This window comes from Pararge aegeria, chromosome 22 (assembly GCF_905163445.1).
Source record: "Pararge aegeria chromosome 22, ilParAegt1.1, whole genome shotgun sequence".
Lineage (NCBI taxonomy): Eukaryota > Metazoa > Arthropoda > Insecta > Lepidoptera > Nymphalidae > Pararge > Pararge aegeria.
In genome coordinates, this window is record NC_053201.1 from 14288753 (window position 1) to 14313291 (window position 24539).

General features: G+C 35.9%; 1 protein-coding gene across 3 annotated transcripts; it reads right to left on the bottom strand.

The window, feature by feature from the left end:
• Positions 1-1455: 1455 nt before the first annotated feature.
• LOC120633860 (MYG1 exonuclease) lies at positions 1456-11111 on the bottom strand. 3 transcript variants are annotated; one of them, XM_039904230.1, is made up of 7 exons: positions 10991-11091; positions 10792-10828; positions 9137-9255; positions 8687-8818; positions 7429-7854; positions 2602-2742; positions 1456-1657 (listed from the first exon to the last, which is right to left on the bottom strand). In XM_039904230.1, the coding sequence occupies exons 2-7, from the start codon at positions 10795-10797 to the stop codon at positions 1495-1497; spliced, it is 987 nt and encodes a 328-aa protein (XP_039760164.1). In that variant the 5' UTR covers positions 10798-10828; positions 10991-11091; the 3' UTR covers positions 1456-1494. The 3 variants fall into 3 exon arrangements, with proteins under 3 accessions (XP_039760164.1, XP_039760165.1, XP_039760163.1); XM_039904231.1 differs by lacking the exon at positions 10792-10828 and having other exon boundaries at positions 10991-11111; XM_039904229.1 differs by having other exon boundaries at positions 10792-11092.
• Positions 11112-24539: the final 13428 nt, after the last annotated feature.

Sequence of the window (24539 nt, forward strand, 5' to 3'; positions counted from 1 at the left end):
AAAAAAAGGCCTTAAATTGTACAGAAAAGTGATGATGGAGATGATTTTCGGGACTGCTTTGGTAAATGCATGGATAGTTTATAATATGAATAATGCGACAAAAATGAGTAATTTACAGAAAATATTATAGAAAAACTTACAAGCACCCCTGTTGCTATTGCAAGTGCTGTAGCATGCGCTAATAACTCAATCATTGCATCGTATCGCTTAGAAAAAGCAAGTAAGAAACGAAACTGCGTTGGGTGTTACAACAAACTAAGAGAAACACTATGTAGCAAAGAGGCTGCCAAAAAAGTAAAAAAAGTTATGACCCATTGTGCCCAATGCTCGAAATCGTACTTCCTTCTGTGCTGGCATCTGGTGTTTACAACCCTAAACATTGTCTTGGTTTTTTAAATATGCAAGAAGATTTGGATTTCAGGACTAATAGAATTTTTGATTGTAGTTATACAATGTAAACACATATAAAGCACATATTTAAAGTACAATCCTATAATTTCAGATATTATTAACTTCAAAGGTGAATTGTTGAAAAAGTCGATTAAACCATCGATAACGCACATCAGCAAAGTTTAACGTCCGGCCTATTGAACCCTATACAACACTTTGTAGAAGTAAGAGCAGACGCTGACGCACTGAACGTGTTAAAACTGTATTCTCGGAAATAGGTTTGACAGTTGACCAAATCAGATGAATTACTATTCTAGTTGAAGATATTGCCATACTGATATCGCTCACAGCACTTGGTAGAAAACAAGCAATGTTTTTTTTAAACTATCGAAAGACATATTGTGCGTCACGTTTTATATACGGAGATGTAATTGCGGATAACTTGCTGTGCTTGTCAGGATGTGACACAACTTCCGCTCCTTGCAATATCGGTAAAATAGAATTTGTGATAACCCTGGAAAAACATTCAGAGTAAAATTATAAAAAAAAAGTATAATTTTTTCTTCTCGAATTTCTGAACATTTTCGCTTAAACTTTTTTATTTATAGTTCTACGACAACAAGTTAAAGTAGAGAATTTAATTTGCAAAGAAAAATGCTAACAAGTTACTATGTACGTTTACAATACGTTTTTCATAATTAATTAATCATATATCATTCGATAAATGCAATATTTTAGCGGTTCTTTGTAACTGTCATCATAAATAATAAATAAATAAATATACTATGACAATACACTGACCGCCATCTAGTCCCAAATAAAGCGTAGCTTGTGTTATGGGTACTAAGATGACTGATGAATATTTTTATGAATACTTAATATAAATAAATACTTATAATATACATATAAACACCCAGACACTGAACAACATTCATGTTCTTCACACAAACATTTTCCAGTTGTGGTAATCGAACCCACGGCCTTGGACTCAGAAAGTAGAATCACTGCCCACTGCGCCAGTCGGACGGTCAAATCATGCCTTTTTACGAAAATAAAAACTGGTTAATTTTATTAATAAATTTAGGATATATTGTTCAAAGCATCTTATACAGCGTTCAAGCTGTTTATGGCCATTGCCAAGGCGCCTGTTTTCGTGGTGTTGCCACCGATGAAGCCGGTGCTGTGGCAGAAGATGCAGCCCTTTATACCAGCCGCCTTGCTTAGCTGGTCATCGCGGACTCCCCACCAGCTCTTGTTCAGGGGTTTCCTGTTAAGGAACACATTCATCGTCATCAACCCACTACCGGCCAACTACAATACACGGGTCTGCTCTCAGAATGAGAAGGCCGTAGTCCACCACGCTGGACAAGTGCGGATCACACGCCTATGAGAAGTATACTATTCAATTGGTGTATATGCTATTTTCTTTTTTAATTTTAAGTAAACTTTTTTTAGTAAAATAATTTATTTATTAATGTACTACGACAACGCACACATCGCCATCTAGCCCCAATGTTAACGAAGCTTGTGTTATGGGTAGATGACTGATAAATATTTTCATGAATAATATAAATAAATAAATATACTACGACAATACACACATCGCCACCTAGCCCCAAAGTAAGCTTAGCTTGTGTTATGGGTACTAAGATAACTTTTGAATATTTTTATGAATATAATACATAAATACTTATAATATACATATAAACACCCAGACACTGAAAAACATTCATGCTCATCACACAAACATTTTCCAGTTGTGGGAATCGAACCCACGGCCTTGGACTCAGAAAGCAGGGTCGCTGCAAACTGCGCCAATCGGCCGTCCAAAATAAAATCAAACCTCTAAGGCACGCAGGTTTCCAATATGCATAAATACTTATAAGATACATATAAACACCAACTGAAAAACATTCATGCTCATCACACAGACATTTTCCAGCTGTGGGAATCGAACCCTTGGACTCAGAAAGCAGGTCCGATGCAAACTGCGCCAATTGGCCGTCCAAAATAAAATAATATTAGTTTCCGATTTTTCCCTCATTGTTAGAGTAAGTGATATTTAATTGCGTATAAAGCACAATGCGCCTATAATAGTTCACTGTTGAACTAATATGTTGATCATAATCACTACTTGACCCAGGATTCGAAACCAGGTCTAGCAACGAGAGTAACGAGACACTTGCAGAGGAAAGCAGGAAATAAAGTTACCTGGTAACAAAGCTGTTTGGTTCCACAGGCACCGCTTGGACTCTCCAGGAATCAATTTTATCGTTGAATATTGCAAATTTTATTTCACCAACCAACCCTAATTCCTGTTCCAGGTCAAACAGATGCTCTTTCCACGGGAACCTACAAAAAAACATTAAATTGAAAAAAACAAAAAAGAAAATAAGCTAAGTACAATTCAACACAATCATTACAGTCTGTACCGTTGAAAAGATAAAAAACATTATAAAGCTGCAGCAAAAACACCATACAAACACTGTTGTTATATTGGAATCTTTCTTTAATTTTAAAAGTTTATTTTTATTTTTCTTACCTATATGTTGCTTATAATAAATATTTTGTAAAAATTTCAACTCTGTACCTCTTAAGGTACATGCGTTACATTCTGGCTTAGTAATGAGCCTAAATAAAGCATTAGCAGTGATAGCTCAGGACTTTGGACTTAACTTTCGAGGTGCAGAGTTCGAATCCCACCCACCTCTAACTTTTTAGTTATGTGCGTATTAAGTAATTAAAATATCACTAGGTTCAAGGGTGAAGGAAAACACCGGCATGCCTGGGAGTTCTACATAATGTTATCAAAGGTGTGTGGAGTCCACCAGTCCACACTGGGCCAACGTGGTGGACTACGGCCTTAACCCCTTCTCATTGTGGGAGGAGACCTGTACCTATGTATATGCCTTAACAACAAAAATAAACAGCTCCTTATGAGTGCCGTTTTTACCAGGAAATCTAAGGTATAACAAACAACTGACCCTTGCATTTAGTATATTGTTTATATGTATATTTTTTATACTAGATAGGTTTGCGCTTTACCACTATCGTGCCAGATTGAAAGCAATGACACGATCCAAGTTGGGGCACACTTGGGGGCCTAGAAAATGCCTGGTCACTTTTGCCTTAAAGGCATTGTAGTTGTATGCAGCAGAAAACATGCCGGAAGAGCGTTCTTATTGACTGAATGTCAACCACATAAGGCGATAAGGCTGGCATATATCCGTGTGTGGATAAAAGTACCAAAAAATTAATGATTTAAAGACAAAAAAAAACCATATAAGTATTTTTTTTATATTATATGTGTACGAAGTAAGTATATTTTATTTTATTTAATTTATTATTATTTATCATTTTTGTTAATTTATGTTTATTATTTAAATATTATTTATTTATATATACTTATATATATATTACTTATTTATATTGATCAGCTATACTATGAGTGTGTGTCTGTTTCTTTGTACCTATGTTTAGTTCAACCACTGCACTAATATTGATAATATTTAGAACGGAGTTTACGTTTTGAAGACAAGAAAAGGATAGTTTATACTTTTTGAAAAACATAAACAAAACCCGGCTAAAACAGTTGCCGCTAAGCAGCATTGTTGCAATACAGGCACATGGACAAAGGTTGATGGACAAAGGGCTACACTTTGCGGGATGTGTTCCATGCATGACCTTACAAGTATTGATCTGGGCCCCAAGTCTGCTATTTTACAAGATTTGTCATTATGACACCATTCCATTGCAATCCAATTATCATTGTGCCCAAAGTCGGTAGTCTACTAAATTCACAATGGTCTTACAATTGGATTGTAATTGGATGATAATTGCATTGTGGTAGAAAGAGAATCAGTGTTGCCATTTGGTCAAACTGTGTTTGAGAAGTAAAATTAAAAAAACTACCATTAATTAATAATGTCCAATTAAGCGAATTTTTGATTAGAAATATTTTTAAATGTTATTGATTTGTGTTCTAAAGACGAACTTTGTATCACATTTGGTAAAACAATCGAAGGAACCCAAAAAACAAATATTTTGTGTGCCAAATTTTGTCAAAAATAATTATATTTAATCTGTAACTGTCAAATTGACATTAAATTTCATTGACGTTATTTTGTGCTAGTGAAAATATATAAATTATAATCAAAACAAACAAAATGCTCCTCATCGAGCAAACTTCGTCACTGCTTTTGGAGAGTTAGACAGATCAGCCTGGACACTGCAGCTGTACCAATAACGGACGTTGCCCGGCGAAGCGACATTGGGTTGCGTACCTACGCTCAAATTTTATAAATAAATTCCCACTGAAGAGCGAAAGTAAGTAATGCAATCTTGTACTGTTTAAGCATGATATGAAGTCTAAGTAGGTATCAAATTGGTGTGTTTCCAACAGTATCTCTGGTAATTTAATTAAAAAAAACACAAATATGGGGAGTAATCAAAAATTTAATAAAATTCTTAAATTCTTTATTCATGTACGCTTATCACAGGTGCTAATGAACTTGTACTTATCATGGTGGTGCTAACTACATTTTTTAACTTAAAACTAAAGCTAGGAGGTTTTCATTCCATTCTATTTTCTTTTAAAATTTTTATCTTTTATTAACTTGTGGACCCATTTAAGGTATTGCACAAATTGTGACCAGCATCCCTGTAACAGAGTAAAAAATTGTTGTAGAATAATTAAAAACAATAGATTAATAGGACAAAACACTATGTTTAACCCTTGGAACACATATACTCATAATATATGCCTTTGTCCACAGTCTTTTGACAAGAGCCTGCTGCAGTGCCCAACCTTCAAGTAGACCCTGGTTTACTCGTTGAAGTCTCTGTGAACCAAGTCCTTATGTGATAGAGCTTTTCAACTCGGCTCTAATCGTGAACAAAGTGATTTGCTGTTATCTGTTGAAGAATTCTGTCCTCTATCTATAAGGAACTTCATCAGATAAAATAAATAATTCTTGGAATTAATATAAAAAGGGTAACAATAAAGGTTTGGATTTCAAAATGAAATTTGCTAATTAAAGAAAAAATTATATCCTCCTGCTTTTATTGGAAGCCAGCTGAAGAGTCTTCATTTTTTACATGTATTCATTTGTAAACTAAATTACAGTAAATAAAAATCATTGTTCAGTGTCTTATCTTTATTAACTTGTATTATTTGTCTCCTCATAGATTTATAAAAATAATTTTAATAACACACAAAAGTTAAATGCCTCTTGCAGAAGAATTGCTTTAATTGTGTTGTGGCTTTTATATTGTGCCAAACACAACATGCATCTGCAATCTTGCCAGCAATGCAATTGTTAAATACCAACAGTAAGTTACCAGAAAAAGATATTTGGAAATAAAACACTTGACCATCAAACTATGTACATGATTTACTACAGTTTTCAATCTAGGAGACCCTAACATGCTATCTAAAGCATTTTATTTACTTTACCTGAAACATTCTTCCAATATACTTTTACAGCACTCTACTGTATTGCATACAGTCACAAGTTTCATGCATAGAGTAGTGTGGTGTATCTCCCCTCTATAGTATTTAAGTTGTGGTCATCATAGTTTTCCACAGAGGAAAAACTCACCTGAAAATCCAACCAATATTAACCTTGACGATTAAAAATCTATATTGGAATTAATTAAAAAAACCTAAAATAAGTAATACCTAAAAAAAACCTCATGCCCCATTATCATTTAATGGAGTTAAGTGTTGGCTGAGTGGGTGACTCTGCCACACATTGGAGTTAAGAGCAGAGCCTGGGTTGCAGGCACAATATATTTAAATATGCGTCACAGATTGTTAAATAAATTGAAGATTATTGGCTAGATATATCACATAATATTAAAACATGAGTTCAATATTAAAGTTACTATTATAACAGTTAGGGAATGGAATACCTTAGTGTTATAATATTGCCTTTCATGAACATTTGGCCTTATTATTGCCACATGTGTCCCATCTATGATATCTGAAGTAATTTTTTTCATAGAAGCTGAAAAAGCATTCTTCTTGGTAAAGTACTCAGCATATAACTGGTAAAATATAATTTCTTCCTTCATCCATCACTCCACTTAAGCATCCTTATCACTCTGGACATTTAACACTTTTTATTAAATTTGGTGTTAAGCACCTCCGTTATTTGTCCCACAGCTCTTGAGGCAGTGATCTGAGAAACATTGTGGGGGGCTCTCTGCCCAATCGTTAATCGTTTTTTAGAGCCAGATGCATAAAATGCTAGTGCTACCAGTAACTGCAACAGAAATACCAGCATTACAGCCATGCCATCATAACTTATTCTGAGATATAGGTACTATACTTAATTAAAAAGCAACGAAAATTAAAGTTGTTTTCTTACCGTGGTTTGGGAATGCCTAAGTGGAGCGAGCTCCCACACTTGACTCATTACAGTCTGCTTCCCAAGCAACTCCTTTTTTTATAAATTCCGCATCGGGAATATCCTAAAGTAGTCTACATTGTTTCTTAGCAAGCTGCGGGCTCGACGGCGCCTGCTACGCTTAATCAAATGGTATTGAAGAACATCAATAGTCTTAGCCAACTTAAAAATATTCCACCTTAATCTGAATATTATGATCTCACACTTCACAATTTAATTGTAATCAACAATAATATTGCTAAAAGGCAATGACTGCAGAATTGCGTCTCAATGGTCTCACAATGATCAATAGAACTGTCAAAATATTAGCAGACTACCAATTCGTGCGATCATTGAATTGTCATTGTGCAGCAGACTAGCAAATGTTCATTGAAGTGTCAGTGGTTTTCCATCGGAAAATCATAATGACACCATAATGACACCATTGTGTTAGCAGACTACCAAATATGCCAAAATTGACAATTATGAAGTCACTGATCGATCACTGACACACAATTGTAATAGCAGACTTGGGGCCCAGGTGTTTGGTCCATCAATTATAAATTATAAAAAAAAAAACTAATTAAAACACCGAAAGACTGACGCTGGATAATAAGCTTGTAAAATATAAAATTCCTTTCCAGCTTACCTTTCTTTGAATACCACAATTTCACCCGATTCATGATCTTCGGATCTTTCTTCCAACGCTGACTTGACATAATCCCTCGCTGGAAGCCACACTGATATGAAATAGTTAACGGTGTACAGAAACTCTTCACTAACCAGAGCCATTGCTTTAACGAAAATTTCATCGACATTAGAATTCGATTGGGAATTCCACTCTGGATTTAATCTGTGCACCCTAGCACTAAGATGGGTTCTTATTTTGTACCGCGGCTTATCGTCTGTCAGCGGGACACCATTATCTATAGCGTCCATCTCTTCGACTATGTTCTCGTACACTTTCTTGTATATTAAACGTAGATCTTCTGAAGTCAATAGATGCCCTTTGGGTGCAAGCTGTTTAAGTACATCTTCACCATAGAACGTGTAAACCAATCCCGCTGAACTTAATCTGGGAACAGTAGAATTCATCAATAGCTTATGACAGACCTCTGCACATACGAGGAGCTAAATTCATATTGTACATTATCAACTTTCATTTAGCAGTCGTCAACCACGGCAACTGTGTTTCCTGTCACGTATAATTTGAGTACCTTTAAGGCTAAAGTGAATAGGCTTTTTCTAGGTAAGCGTGCTCCAACCTAGACCTCATCATCGCTTTCAAACGGGCCTTACAAGCCGCTATCGATAATAAAAAAAAAAAAAAAGTTGCAATGCTGTGTTCTGGTTCGGAGGTCAATTAGGTACTTGATTTTACTTATGTTTGTAACTCAGGTGCCTTGTCAGGTTTAAACTTACACCTTATACACTGTTTTTGGATTTCGCAAATGCATTTTGGATTAATTACATTAAAAATAAATGTCACTTCAATAATAAAATAATAAATTTCACTACTCATTTGCGGGTAAACAAGTACCGGATGTCTATACTTTTGCCGCCAGTATAATTACAGGACACATGAAGCCTATGATATACGCCTCAGGTTGGAGAATGTATTCCTTACATGCCATGCAAAGTGATGCTCTGTTTATAGGCGATGGTTTTCCACTTACGTCTGATAGGTCATGTGCTTGATCCGTCAATAACAAATATTTAAAAGATATATTGTATCACTAAAAATCAATCAACAGCATATAACGGTCCACTGCTTGACTAATCGCCTGGTTGCCTATAATCACCACTCCAGGCAGATGTGTTGGTGATCCCGTATCATGCCAGTAGTAGTCCACGTTACTACTAGCATGAAATGGGATCATACTGTTCGCTCTCCATTATATGCTTACTTAATTTTATATTTGTCTCCCAGCTCCGGTCGTAAAGTGCTTAACGTCTCTTTAAACTCCCTCTGGTGGTGATCGTAACGTTTCTTCTGATGATCAAACTCGGCTCCTACATCCACCACTATGTCACAGGTACTGTAACAAATATGCAAGGCTTGCAAAAAGGGTACTAAGGTTATGGGTACAGCATTCATGATAAAGAAATAAAATAGGCAACTAAAATGTAAAAGTGCCTTAACTTTTGTTTTATACACCAAACTTTTACAAACAAAAGATCCATGTTCTGCACTCATACTCAGGTATCTGGTATATGTGATGTCATCGCATAACAAGTTCATTTTATGTTAAAAATTTAAATATACTTGACTTAAAAATAATAATCATTTCTCTAAATTGCATATAATGATAGTTTATACAGTTGTTTTCCTAGGTATGTAAGCTAAACTCAAATACCTGAGCTTCTCTGGGTCCCTACTTCTGACGATTTCAGCATCTTTATATTCTGGTAGCTGCTTGAGCATAAAGCATGCAAGGACCTCATCGCAGTGGAAGACTCCATCATGGGTACCAATCTGTAACAATATAAACCAATATATAATCTCAAGCGTTTATCTTCTTCTTTCCCTGGACTTGTCTCCGTACTTGGTCGGCTGGAACCTTCTGTTGTACTCTCAAGTGTTTATATTATAATGGTTAGGAAGTTTGATACATGACACGCACCTCTAAAACTCATGTGTGTTTTAAGCAATAAAATAACATTTGCTTTAATGGTGAAGGGAAGTATTGTAAGGAAACCTGAGAGTTGTTTATATTGATGTCTCAAAGGACTGTAAAGTCTACCAATCCCCACTTGGCCAGCTTGGTATACTACGCTCCACACCCTTCTCATTCCAGGATTGTAATGAGTTTTCATTTATTTCCTATAATCAAGTATGGTATAGTCTTTTTATATTGCACTATATAAGATTACATAGGTTAAGCAAGTGACTTGTTTATTATCACGTTTTTTTTTTCTTGACATATTTGACAATTAAGTTAAACCCATCGGTACATATGATTTGCTTTATACAGCGTTCCATCAGGCGACCGGTAAGTAGACCCGCTCCTGGTCAGCACCGGCAGCTACGGACCTTCCCTTATTATCACATGTTAGTGATAATAACTTAAACTGGCTGCATATCATTTAATATGGTGCACAGGGTTGGACACAGCCAAATTCTTTAACTTTCAGCCAGTAATGAGAATATTTAATAGAAAAATTTAATTCTTAACAATTAATGTGGCAAGGGATCAGTGCAACTGCATTTGAAATACTACCTTACCAACCAACAGGTTAGGTTAGAATATTTTAAAATGAATAGGTAAATTGAAAGCCATCATCATCATCATCATCATCACATCAACCGATAGACGTCCACCGCTGGACATAGGTCTTTTGTAGGGAGTTCCAAGTTCCACAGTTCTGAGCCGCTTGGATCCAGCGGCTACCTGCGACGCGCTTAATGTCGTCTGTCCACTGCGTTGGGGGCCGACCAACGCTGCACTTACCAGTTCAGGGCTGCCATTCCAGCACTTTGGGACCCCAACGTCCATCCTTTCTCCGAACTATGTGCCCGGCCCATTGCCACTTTAGCTTCGCGACTCGTTGAGCTATGTCGGTAACTCTGGTTCTTCAACGAATCTCCACATTTCTGATTTGATCGCGTAGAGATACTCCGAGCATAGCTCTCTCCATCGCCCGAAGAGTGACTCTGAGCTTTCTTATGAGGCCCATAAAAAATTGAAAGCCAAGCTAGCAAATAAATTGCCTAGCTTGTACAAGTAGAAGTTTTCAAGTAATTCAAATATCACTAATTTAAAATGAAGGAAAACATCTAGAGGAAACCTGCATGCCTGAGAGTTCTGCATAATATTCCCAAAGGCGTGTGGAGTTTACTAATCGGGCCGGTGGACAAGGCCTTAACCTTTTTCACAGTGGGAGCAGACTGTGCCGTGTAGTGGGCCGGTAATGGGTTGATATGATGGTGATTACGTGTAACCAAAGCCATCCACAGGAATCTTAATAGCTTGCCGATAGCTAAAAGTAGAATAAAGTTTTAAAAACTAACCTTCATGTTTTGATATTTTAACAAGTTTATGTTAGCACTAAAATAACGAAAACTGGATTTTTTACACAATTTACTAAGTTTATAAATATTCTTAAACATTACTACACCAAGCGAGCTGTAAGAATAACCTAACCAAGTAGCATGGTTACAGCACAGAGGTTAAACAGATTAACTGTTTATTATAGCAATTATTACTTACAAAAAAGACCAAAGAAACTACAATACACAGTGATTGTAACGGTTCTACCGTTTTTGCTTTAAGTTTCTAAATTTTAGCTTTGGGTATTTTTCTTTATTTCAAAAACAGTCAACACTACTTAGGTTTGTAAAGAAACATCGATGTATCGATAGTTTGATACTAAATAAGTTAAGGCGATAAAAATATTCAACAAATTACCTGAGGAAACTAATAAATGAACTAAACTGTTTTAAAAGAGGTTTTATAAACAAACATCCCTTTTATAAGATTGATGAATATTTAAAATGAAATTAATTGATTGTATTCTATGACATGTGCCCATATTAAGTTATTTGTAATTTATTATTTGTTAACCGTATTATTATTAACATTATTTTATAATAATTGTAAATAATTTTATTGTTAATGTCAATATCTCAATTGTACCAATATTGCGCTAATAATAATTTGCATGCCAATTTACATACCAATTTGGCGCGGTAAAGTTAAGATCTACAAATTTTTCTTCACCTATATCAGCAATGAAATAAAATTGATTGATTGGATAGAAGCAGGCGTCACTTTGCGGAATCCCATAATATCTATATTAAGAAAATCTAAACTGACTTTGCTGTATAGCTAATAAAGCCTAATTTTCGTAATATGATTGATTGCTCGGAAAAATACCAATGTACGATACCTTTTAGTCCATCCTGCATTCATAATAAGTTTTATTAAGTTAAGTGTAAAGAATAATTTAACAAGCAGTAATAGCCCAGTAGGTGGGAGCTCGACTTATCTTTCGGGAGGCCGAGTTCGAATCCCAGCACACACCTCTAACTTTTATAAGTTATGTGCGTTTTAAGTAATCTAACTAATATCACTTGCTTCAACGGTGAAGGAAAACATCGTGAGGAAACCGGCGTGCCTGAGAGTTCTCCATAATGTGTGGAGTCCACCAACTGGGCTAGCGTAGTGGACCACGGCCCTTAATGTTAACCCCTTCACATTATGGGAGAAGACCCGTGCCCTGCAGTTGGCCGGTAATTGATTTGATGATGATGATGAGAGCCAAGCGTAGATCCCCGGCATATTCCTCTTGCGAAGGACTGCTGAGTTATGTGCGTTTTAATCAAATAAATTTCACATGCCTTTTAAACAAAAGCAAAAAGCAAAAGCAAAAACAAAGGAAAAAAAAACAATAATACAGGTTAAAACATTGAGTTGCACGAAAATTCAACTTTTTTTTAAATGACAAAGTTACCTACGTAGGTACGAGTAACTTTAATAAATTTTTGCAAGTAACGTTTATCGTCCAGCCGATATCGATATTCGATCGATCATCGATTTTAATTATTTTAAGTCGCCACACTAGGAACAAATCTTCAAATTATGTTGTCTATGGATTCGTCTAGAAATAATTGGATCTTTCGTTCAAAACTCTTAATTTTTTTTAAACAAATGCATGGAAATTAAAATTAAACGTGAAACGTAAGGTTGTGATATTTTAATAGCAATTTTATATACCACGAACGCCATCTTGTGGCTTTAATATGAAACTTATCTTTTAAACCTCATTTTTAGGTGGCAGTACTAGGATGCGAGTATGGAGGGTAGAGGTAAGGAGGATCATCTGTGTATATGAAAAAGTGTCGTCAAAATGTATTAAATTAGGAGGGCGCCACATTTGCATCAAGGTAACTCTTAAAAGAAGCGCCAAACCAAATATTGTTAGAGTAGGCTTGAAAAATAAACAAGGAAGTAAGGTTATATTTACCACAATATTTTGTACAACGTAAGTTGTTGAAATTCTCAATAATTAACTACTTTAGTCGATAATGACATTAAATTTTTTAACTCGGCTTACTTCAATTCATCTACGATTGCTACATTCATACCATACCCTGTGCATCCACCAGCGCTATTGTGGAGGATTTTTGAACTGTTATTTAGCGCATACAACTGGACACTTTTTCAACTTTTCTCCCATATAAGTTGACTCTCCTTACCTCTACCCTCCATAGGTGCGAGTTAGACAAAAACGCTACACATGACTTCGTCAATTGGCACTTCATACATAATCTGTAAATTACTTTTTTACGAATTATTTTTTCTGTGTGTGTGTAACTCACCATCTTACTTTTTTTTTTGGTAAAGAAGTGCACCCGCATCACATTAGTTTAATGTATCTAATAAAATCTATTAAATATAACCATTGAATTATTTATTATTTGAACAGCTCTCGATTCCCAGCAGTCGCAATTTGGGAATTAATAATTCCTTAATTTTCACTTGTCTGGTCTTTTGAGAGGCTGCGGCCGTGGCTAGCGACCACCAAAGACGTGCCCGTTGAGCGATTTAGCGTCCCGGTACGATGTTGCATATAAATCGCTTAGGATAAGGTAACTGCCATTCTTCAAAACAGTAGATTCGTTAACTGGCTGGCACAAGGAAGAGCATGTATCCAGTAGCCAGCATCCTTGCAGAGACAACGAGAAGACGAGCACGGTTTTTCTTTTGTGTCAAAGATTTTTACATATAACCTCTCCTTAATGTCCGACTTAGATATACTTAACATTACTATTATTGTAGGGTAATGCTGCTGATATTGATTCTATTTTTGTATTGCAGTAGAGGGCTTTTCGTGCAACATATAAAATGGGCCAAAGAGAGTCTTTGAGAGATAAGCTTATGTCCCTAACCAATTTATGTCCCTTTATTAGTGAGTGTATTGTTCATATCCACATTTTTTTTTATAAAAACAATTGTTTGGTATTGCAAAGTTTAAATTATATATTGCGAAACTACTGTAAGTAAACCCTTTTTCTTTAAATTTTTCACGAAGAGATTTATTAATGCCTTTGATAGGCCTACATGAATAAAGAATATTTGAAGTTGATTTTCATTCCCGGGGGCGACATCAAGCGACAAGGAGCCGCTGGACCAGAGTTTTTTTTTAATTATATATTTTCAAATTTATCGAACTTGGAGCCTCCGCTCTCTCACCGCTGCGCCAGATAGGTCATCAAAAACTCGTCAGTGCCGAGTAAAATGTAAAATTTACTAGGTTCTTTCCTTGCTACTATTTAGAATAACGAACGGTATTTATAAAAATCTTAAAATATATAAATCTCCTATCACAATGTTTGTCCGCGATGGACTTAACTACTTAACCGATTTTAAATTAAATTGGCACACCGTGAGCAGTCTGGTCCAACTTAAGAGATAGATAGCTTAGATCTTTAATTGTAGTCGCAATTTTATAGCTATAGCTTTAAAGTATTCAGTATCGCTAAGCCTTATAACAAGTTTCTGTCAATTAATTATAGACAAATAATTTGCAATAAAATAAAATTGCGACTATAATTAAAGATCTAAGCTATCTATCTCTTAAGTTGGACCAGACTGCTCACGGTGTTATATATATATATACTAGCTATATATATAATATAATATATATATATATATATATATACTAGATATATATATAATATAATATATATATACTAGCTATATATATATTTATTCGTCATAAACAGTTTCACTGGACCAAATGGAACTTTTCGAAACAAAAATCACAATACATGTAAAATATAACCTAATCGATAAAAAAAATTTTACATAGATGAGCGCTTGACTGACATCACACCTGATGGTAAGGACTTGGAGGATACAGCTTAAGGTGGAGCGCTTTAAAGGTGGCTATTCACCCTTGATTTGTAGGTACTCATAATGTACGTACTTGTCCACCACGCTGGCCCAGTGCGGATTGGTGGACTTAACACACCTTTGAGAACATTATGGAGAACTCTCAGGAATTCGGGTTTCCCCACGATGTTTTCATTCACCGTTGAAGCAAGTGATATTTTAATTACTTAAAACGCACATAACTTGGAAAAGTTAGAGGTGCGTGCTGGGATTCGAACTCGCCACCACGAAAGTGGAGTGGAAGTCCTACCCACTGGGATACCGCTTCATCTTTTTTTTTTTTAAATTCGTTTAAAATACAGTTTTTTGTTACACCCATAAAAAACCTCGGCACGCGTCGCTTTCCCAGGAACAAAGCTTCCCAGTACCCGTTATGGTGCTATTAAATCATCAGAAATGTGCCAACCGAGGTTTAAGTGGGGCCCGCGCTGTATATGGCCGGGGAATGTTGTTCACATATCGAAAATCAATTAACAGGTTGCCTTGTTTCCGATGACAGAAACGTTTGGGAGTCGCGGCGTCTTTTTATTGTTTCACAGGCAGGTACCTCTAATGTGATTATGAGGTAAACTGGTTGATAAGTCAATTTAAAAATTACACATTGCAGTACCGTTTTACACCTCGGAGTGAGGTGTAGTAAGTGCGGACTGAAAAAAAACTCTTATTATTATTATTATTATTAAACTCTTTATTTGTATACCACAACATTTAAAATATAACAAAAACAGAAACATCGAAAGAAGTAGTAATACAAAAGGCGGCCTTATCGCTTAATAGCGATCTCTGCCAGGCAACCTTAGAATTAGGAAAAAAAAAAAGAAGAGGAGAATAGACTGCTGGTGGTACAAATATTAAAATACATACATGCAAATAACTACATGCCAATACATAAACTAGTGTGCACAAATAGATAAAAAGTAAATAATATAATAAATAAATAAATATAAAAATAAACTAATATATATAATAACAACACTTACATAATTAAATACTTTAACATACAATAAATGAGTAAGTACATATATACATACTATTAAAAGTCGTTAACAATATAATGGGCCTTAACTGCTCTTTTAAATATCGCCAGTGATTTGGATCGTCGTATGCTCAATGGAAGCGCATTCCACAATTCCACAGCTCGTACGCTAAACGAACGCTTATAAAATTTTGTCTTATGATAAGGCATACACAGCGTCAGCGCACGGCACGATCTTACACCAGATTGCTCACCAAGAAAAGTGAACTTCTCTTTTAAATACGAGGGAGTATTTAGATGAAATAACACACAGTACAGAAGAGAAAGTACATGCATATCCCGGCGACGACGAATAGGAAGCCACTTGAGTTTTTGTCGAAATACGGAAACATGGTCATATTTGCGAAGGCCAAATATGAACCGAATAGCCAGATTTTGAAGACGCTCAAGTTTATTAAGCTGATCCTCGGTCAGATTAAGAAAGCTTGCATCCGCATAATCGAGAATAGATAGAAAAAGAGAATGTGCTAGCATAACTTTGGTCGGAATTGGAAGAAATGATTGCAGCCTTCGCAACGAGCTCATCGCCACAAACACTTTCTGACTCAGCTCTTTGACATGCACTGTCCATGACAATTCCCGGTCGAGGTATACACCAAGATCTTTCACAGAGTCACAAAAAGGAATAGCGATGCCATTATAAATAACAGAAGGAATGCTCAGCCAATCAACCCTCGCGATCATTCCTGAGCTACCAATAACGATAGCTTTTGATTTTGCAGGATTGACCTTTAGCCCATATTGCCTGCTCCACTCAGAAATTGCAGCCATATCATTATTTATAGCTGCAATAGCAGAACCAAGATTTTGAAGGGTAGATGAGCGATATATTTGGATATCATCTGCATACATGTGATAGAGAGAAGAGATGTTTTGAGTAATAGAGTTAATGAAAATAGAAAAAAGTAAAGGAGATAACACGCCACCCTGAGGTACCCCAGCCGCTACATCACACCAAGACGAAAAGGACTCGTCAATCTGAATGCGCTGTCGACGGCCATTGAGGTAACTCCGAAACCAGTCTATTACTGATGGAGATATGTTAATAGAGCGTAAAAGACTAAGCAAGATGTCAAAGTCAACTGTATTAAAGGCATTGCTAAAGTCAAGCAGAATAAGAATTGTTAGCTGCTTGTTATCCATCGCCCATCGAATATCATCAGTTACTTTAGCAAGAGCAGTAGCCGTACTATGACCAGGACGAAAGCCAGATTGCAAAGAACTGAGAAGGTTATTCTTATTAAGAAAGAGACTAAGTTGTTGAGATACGAGTTTTTCAAGAACTTTTGAGAGAAATGGTAATATAGAAATGGGGCGAAAATCAGAAAACGACGAAGGGTTGTTTTTTTTAGGTAGAGGAATAATCTGAGCAAACTTCCATTCTTCAGGGAATTTGCTACAGAGAATGGAAGAGTTTAAGATATGGGTTAGAATAGGGGAAACAACGTCAAGAATTGGAATGATCATATTACGGGTAATGCTATCTACACCAACAGCATTCGATGCAATGGATATTATGCTCTTCTTAACATCGCATTCAGTAAAAGACTCGAAGGTAAATGGTAAAAAGTTAGGAGTTGAGTGGGAAGAAAGAATACTAAGAGTACGTTCTTTATCGGAACTATTAATTGTATCAGAAGTAGAAAAATGTTTATTTAGGAGTTCGATATCAACGTTAATAGAAGATCTATGAGATGATTTACCAACTCCAAGAGACTCAAGAAACTTCCAGGTTTTAGCAGTATCACCACTTTCAACAGACTTATGAATATGGCGTCGTTGAGCATCCCTACACAATGTATTACAGCGATTCCGTGCTTTATGATATTTTTCCCGGTTAGCGTCAGTATTATTTGTTTTGTATTTATATTTCGCCGCAATCTTTTTGTCCATTAAAATTTTTATCTCTTCTGATAACCAAGGCGCCGGTAGATGTTTCAGCTTGATTGGTCTTAACGGAGCATGCGTATCGTAGAGTTGCGTTATCAGGGAATTAAATATCTCAATTTTGCGGTCAACTGAGTCAACAGCTGCGATAGCCGCCCAGTCCAGATGACTAGCATCATCACACAAGCGACGGCTGTCAATTCCTCCAAAGTTACGCCGCAGAAGTACCCTCGATTTTGCTTTAAGTGAACGTATTTTATATGAAAGATAAATCAAATCATGATAAGAAAATGCATCGGCAGGACACTGGCCATGCTTAAAGACGAAATCCGGAGAAGATACCATAATAAGGTCAAGAAGAGAAGGAGTACAACCAGGAGAATAATGCGTAGCAGCCAGGGGCAGGACAGACAAATTACAGGATTCCACTGTAGTCAAAAATTTCTTGCTGCGATAATCATTTTTGAGTAAACAAGTATTAAAATCTCCAAAAATAATGGAGTGGCTATAAAGAGGAACTTCTTTCTCTAATAAGGATTCAAATGAACGAAAGTAATCAGAAACGTATGGTGGACAATAGAACACTCCAAGAAGAATTTTGGTATGGGAAATAAGAACTTCAACAAGTAGGTGCTCAGCAGCATCAGTTAAGGGGGGTTGTGAAGACATACTAATAACAGTAAAAGGAATATAAGAACGCAAGTAGATCGCTACTCCACCACCCCCCTTACCAACACGGTCATTGCGAATAAGCCTAAAACCTGGCAGCGAATAAGAGGTAGAAGGTAAACAAGTTTTAAGCCAAGACTCAGACACTAGTATAGCATGTATGTTACGGGAATCAAAAGATGCAAGCATATCAGGATAATGAGCTGGGATACTTTGTGCATTAATATGAATGACATTAAGGTTCTTCAAACAATCTGAGAAGCAAGAATCAAGAGTTTTATCAAGTGGAAGGAAAGATGTACTGTGGAAACTATCATCACTAGACGACATAGACAGAAAAACATCACTGTCCATACTGTTCAACGCCATTGTATAGAATAAAATAATATATCAAATAATAAATATAAAAAAAAAAAAACAATAAAAATAACAAATATAAAGCAATATATATATAAACTTAAAGAGTAAAAGAAAAAAAAGAATACTAACTATGGTATTAATATATAGATTTTCCTAATCCGCCAGCTGCATCTTGAAAATATAAGAATACTAGACAATTAAAACATTTGCACAGAAAATATTGAAGTTAAACAAAAAAAAAACAATTAACAAAACTGCGTATAACAAAATAAAAATAAAACATAACAGTGAGTTGCAGGCCTTATAAAGTCTATGCTTCAATGTTTCTAAACGAACTACCAAATACACGTCAGTCAAAGTCATCTGTCACCGCTTGTCAGATGTCATTGTCAGACATTGAGAGTGCTCTTACCCACAATAACAAAACCTAAATAATTAAATGAAAGTATAAAGTAAACTACAACAAAGAACATAATAAATACTTACTGTCTTCATTGGTAAGAGATCCACAGCAGCGTCCGGGAGGTATACAACGGGTTCCCCGGGCGTCTAACAAAGCCAACAAGAGGGACATGCCGTGGTGGTTTTTAGTTTGGGTATACCCCTTTAGTGGGGGGAGTCGCAAATAACCTACGTCCCAGTGGCGTGCATAGAGGGTATGCACAGGGTATGCAGATGATATAAAATGAAGAAAATCTCCAGTACAAGTTATAAAGACTTTAGGGTAGGCCTTTTATAACTCATACAATGCCTATCCTTATGTTTTTTTAGAACCCGTACTGGAGATTTTTTCAATTTTATATCAGTGGTGCGGGTTTTTGACCAGGGTATGCATAAAGATGGAAGATGGCATAACATTGAAAAATCCTTGCCCTTTATGAGTTATGCGAAAATATGAGTGATTGGAGTGCTTTTGTGCTTGTATGAAGTGCACGCCAATGCTTCGTCCTGCCCAAGGGTCGGAGAAAGCAATAAAGGTTTTCCACCACGCCAAAAAAAAAGACCTACAGCAGGGCTGACACAGCCAGGAGACGAAAATTATATCCCCCGATTATTTCCCCTGACAGGGGATATAATTATCGTGTCCACCTGTTAAAGCATGGGAACATGGAACAGGAGAAGTTTACCCCCGTTTATTATAACACATATATTATTTGGATATTATTTCCTTTGGTGCGCCAATGCTCTGAGAGTTGATAAAGCTGTGGGAGAAGATATAGATGTGTTCGCCGTGCTTGGCAGATGGCCCAATATATACAGATCAGCAAGGCTAGCATAGGCGGGATACAAAATTGTATCCCCAAATATAGAAAAATTCTATTATAATATTAAGGATGCACAATAAATAAGCTTTGGTATGAATTGCTCTAACTTCATACCTCAACATTAGCCAGGAATTTCATGATATCTATATTATGAAAACCAAAACTGAATTTGCTGTAAAGCCAAAGCCAAATTTTTGTAATATGATTGATTGATTCGAAAAATACCGATGTACGATACCTTTTAGTCCATCCTGCATTCATAATATAATGACAGTGTTTAGTCAGTACATATTTGAAAATTTAATGTACGTTCATAAAAACATTTCTAAATTTAAGAAAAAATGTGACTGCAATAATTTAAACATTAGAAGTAAGAATAAACTACCAATTGACATCTTGGAGATGTCTCTTAAAAAGTTCAAAGTTTGTATTGAACGTAAGCTTATAGAAAAGTCCTATCATATTTAAAAAGCTTGGGTGTGAATTATTGCTCTAACCAGGTTGCTCTTCTAATCATTTTAAATTACATTGTGAGATGGTGATACTAAAAAAAACCTGGCTAAGTTTGTTGTGGGCTCTTCTTAGACCAGGGTCGTTTGGAACCCTGTTTAGTTTTAAGTAAATGAAAGCAGTTATCACAATCAATAACATTAGTGTAACATTTAAATGTATGAACGCTTCATAAGTGCCTGTAATGTTTTATTCATGTAGACCTTTTTTCAGATGAATAAAACATTTTTGAAATATCTATAAAATTTAGGGTAGGGTAGGGTAACATTTACAAAAAAAAAGCACACCATACTAAGGCAACAGGTAACTTATTTTTGACGATTTTGCTTTATTTTATTTAAACAATAAACTTACATCATTAAATTATTAATTTAAGTCATAATATATTAAATCATTTATTTCTCTCCGTATTCATTATCTTCTATTCTCTTCTCGAGCGGGTGAAGATCATTATCTACACCCATGTACACCCAACAATAGAATATCATCATAGTAAATAAAAGCTGTATTTGACAGTTTGACAGTTCAAAAATAGGAGTGCTCCGATCGTCACCAAACTTTACAGGATTACTCGCCAAGTCAATCCGGAGATTCCCTGAAAGTTTCATTGAAATCGGTCCAGCCGTTTCGGAGCCTAAGACTCCTTCATTGAAAATAATTAAAAATGGTTTAGACTGTCCTGGTCACTAGCCGATTGCGGAGCGGTAGTTTTCATACGCCTTCGGGAACATTATAGAGAACTCTTTAGCATGCTGGTTTCCTCACGATGATCCTTCACCAAGCTAGTGATGATTAAATGCTCGAAACACGTAACTCCGAAAAGTTAGAAATTCTTGTCGGAGAGCGAACTCGGTCCCCTCGACAGTAGGCCGGTTCGGCCTACTGTCTGTATCCACTAAGCTATTTATCCTTCTAGTATTAGAATAAGAGAATCCAAGTTGTGTTTTAAGATAAACATTATTTCTGCTCTAGTTCTTACTTATTTACTTTAGCCCTGTGCAGTGGCATGCATAGAGTATGCCCAGGGTATGCAGATGATATAAAATTTAAAAAATCTCCAGTACGAGTTATATAAACCTAAGGATAGGCTTTGTTAGAGTTATAAAAAGCCTACCCTCAAATTTTTATAACTCGTACTGGAGATTTTCTTCATTTAATATAATCTGCATACCCTGTGCATACCCTCTATGCACGCCACTGGCCGTGTGGCGACGGCAGATCAGAATACAGTTGTCACCAACCCTACTCTCCCAGTGCGTGTCGTACGAGGCGACTAAAGGTTTATAACAGAGAGCGGGTAACAGCGTACTCAGTGCTAGTACTACCATTTACTGCGACCCCCAATCCGCCTGCCCAGCGTGGTGATTATGGGCAAACCCTTCCATTGGGAGAGGCCTTTATTCCAGCAGTGGACTGTCACAGGCTTTTGACGATGACTAACATTCAATTCGGTTGTTTCTTAGCAACTAAAGAAACCAGTCTATCCGTCTATCCTCCATAGAACAGGCTCGTATTCTCACTATCTTTGTTCACGTATGAGACAATGACTCCATTGAACGTCGGGTTGTCCAAGGAAGAATCGAAGGCACCAGATCACGCGGAAGAACAGTGGCTGTCCCGATGAGTGTGCAAGGAAGGCAGCTGCCAAAGGAGTGGCGATGGATGATCAAGCGTGCCAAAATACTTACGTGTCCTCGACTACGACCGCTTTTACAAGAGCGAACCGACTAAGAAGAAGAAAGGCGGTACGCACCACTGACTTTTCGGAGTAATGTGCGTTTTTTATTTAAGCGATCGAAATATCACTTGTTTCAACGGTTCTCTCATACGCGTGGTGGTCGATGGCATACCATTCTCGGTACCATTTTGGGTGATTGTGAAGATATTTTCTAAAACAAACATTAACGGGACCCTATTACTAAGAGATAGTGAGACAGCTGAATTTTTTACTGTTTCTGCTTTATACAAAAAATTCTAACAGACAGAATAAAATAAAATTTACTCTAATACAACAGACATAAAAGGTTTTCCATTTTTTAAAACAATGGTACGAAACACTTCTGCGCGAGTCTGATTTGCACACTTGGCACAGTTTTTTTAAATTCCTATATTAAATTTTTCCGGACTCCGTTCAACGTGATTTTTTTACTTATTCAAAAAACTACTTAATCCTAAAAACCGGTACATTAATTTTCGTGGTAAAACAATATATTGTATTAGTTTAATAAACTTGCAAATAACTAAGCACGGTATATAATATAGGTATACGGTACACGGTACATAATAGCATAACGTGGTGTAATGGATATCGAGAATTCTAGACTAAAACCATAAAATTTAAGTAGCGATTGAATTCATACGATCGATCTATCCATTTGGTCTGTTAAATTAGTTAATTAAGAGCTTAACTTGAGTAAATAATTTTACCTCAAGTTTAAATTTTACGAACCGACTTAAAAAAAGAGGAGGTTCTCAATTCCACTGTATGTTTGTACTGTTAAGCAATTACTCCGCCAATTATGCAACGATTTTGATGTTTTTTTTGTTTGTTTGGTATCATGCCTCAGAGGTGGGCGCCATTTTAATATGTTTACGGTCTCCTGGAAAAATATCCATTGCGATTTGAGTATTTTTTGATGGCCACTGAAACTATACAACAATAAGTATATAGTATAACGCGGGTTGCGCTTCGCTTAATAGTATATAATATTAGGTAAGAAAGTAAGTGCCGGGAGAACTCCTCAACCATTTTCAAAGCTAAAGTCAAATATTTCTTTATTCAAATAGGCACATAGATGGCACTTTTGATGCGTATGTAACAACAAAATACAAAATATTTACTTAGTAGTGAGTAGTGATGGCGATAACTACATTCGTAAACTTAAAACTAAAGCTACGAGGGTTCCAAACGCGCCCTGGTCTAATAAGAAGCCCTCAAAAAAATCGTGTTCACGAGTTCTTTTTGTTATCACTATCTCACATTGTCATTTCAAAATAAGAAGCAATCTGACTAGAGCAATAGTACAAAACCCAAGCTTTTTTATCGTTTACGTAATCCTTTATACCATAAAACGACTTTTTAATAAACCTTCGCTAAATACAAACTTTGAACTTTTTTAGAGAAATCCCCGAAGATATCAACCGGTAATTGATTCTAAAATTGTATACAATTTTCTTTGAATGTATTGCACTGAAAGTTAATTTTTGCTTGTAACGTTCAAATTATTGCAGTCACAGTTTCTCTTAAATTTAGATATATATTTTTTTCATTAACACCTCGGGTAACAACCCTGGCTTCGGGAAAAACAATATTTTGTAAAAGATGAGTGAGTGGTTGACATTTAGCTATCATAAATTAGACCTATTTATAGGCAAGGATAATTTTTTTTGACAAAAAAATACCGATTTTCTAAAAAAAACAAAAATCGAGAAATAAATATTCGGTGCCATTAAAAAGTAGAAATTACTAGATACTTTCTTTGGTACTATATAAATGGGAACCGTATACAAAGTACATAAACTATACTCATAGAATTAAGAACATCCAGAAACCGTGTAAACGACTAATAGTGAAGCACCAAAAACCACTCCACATTTATTTGGCAGTTCACAGTAATTATTCGTAACGACAACCATAACCAAACCAAACGCTTACCATAAACTGGGAGAATATGGGAAAAGTTTTTAGCTAGAAACATTACGCGGGTCTGAAGTGAGACGTGCTGTGGATGTCTTCTCTGGTTTTTGACACAATGCAATGGCTAAATGAGGATTTTGTATGTTCTTAATTCTTTGGCTATACGTATTAATTTACATTTTACTTGGCACTAACTTAAAAATTTTGTTGAAAATATTTATTTCTTGCTTCTTAGTTGTTGAGTATACGCTTGTATAATATGATTCCTAAGGTAATTTTGGACCTACCAATGCATAAGTTTAAAGAATGTGTTAAAAACATTTATTACAGCGAGTTTAGTATACAATTGATGAATTTCTTAATGACAAGGTTGCTTGGAAGCATCCGGCTCCGCTTTCATCTCTCACAAGACAGAAAAATGAATTTTAAAATGTTTCTTACCGGCTTCTTCTCGGTAGAATCTGCCTTCCGAACCGGTGGTAGAGTCACTACACACAG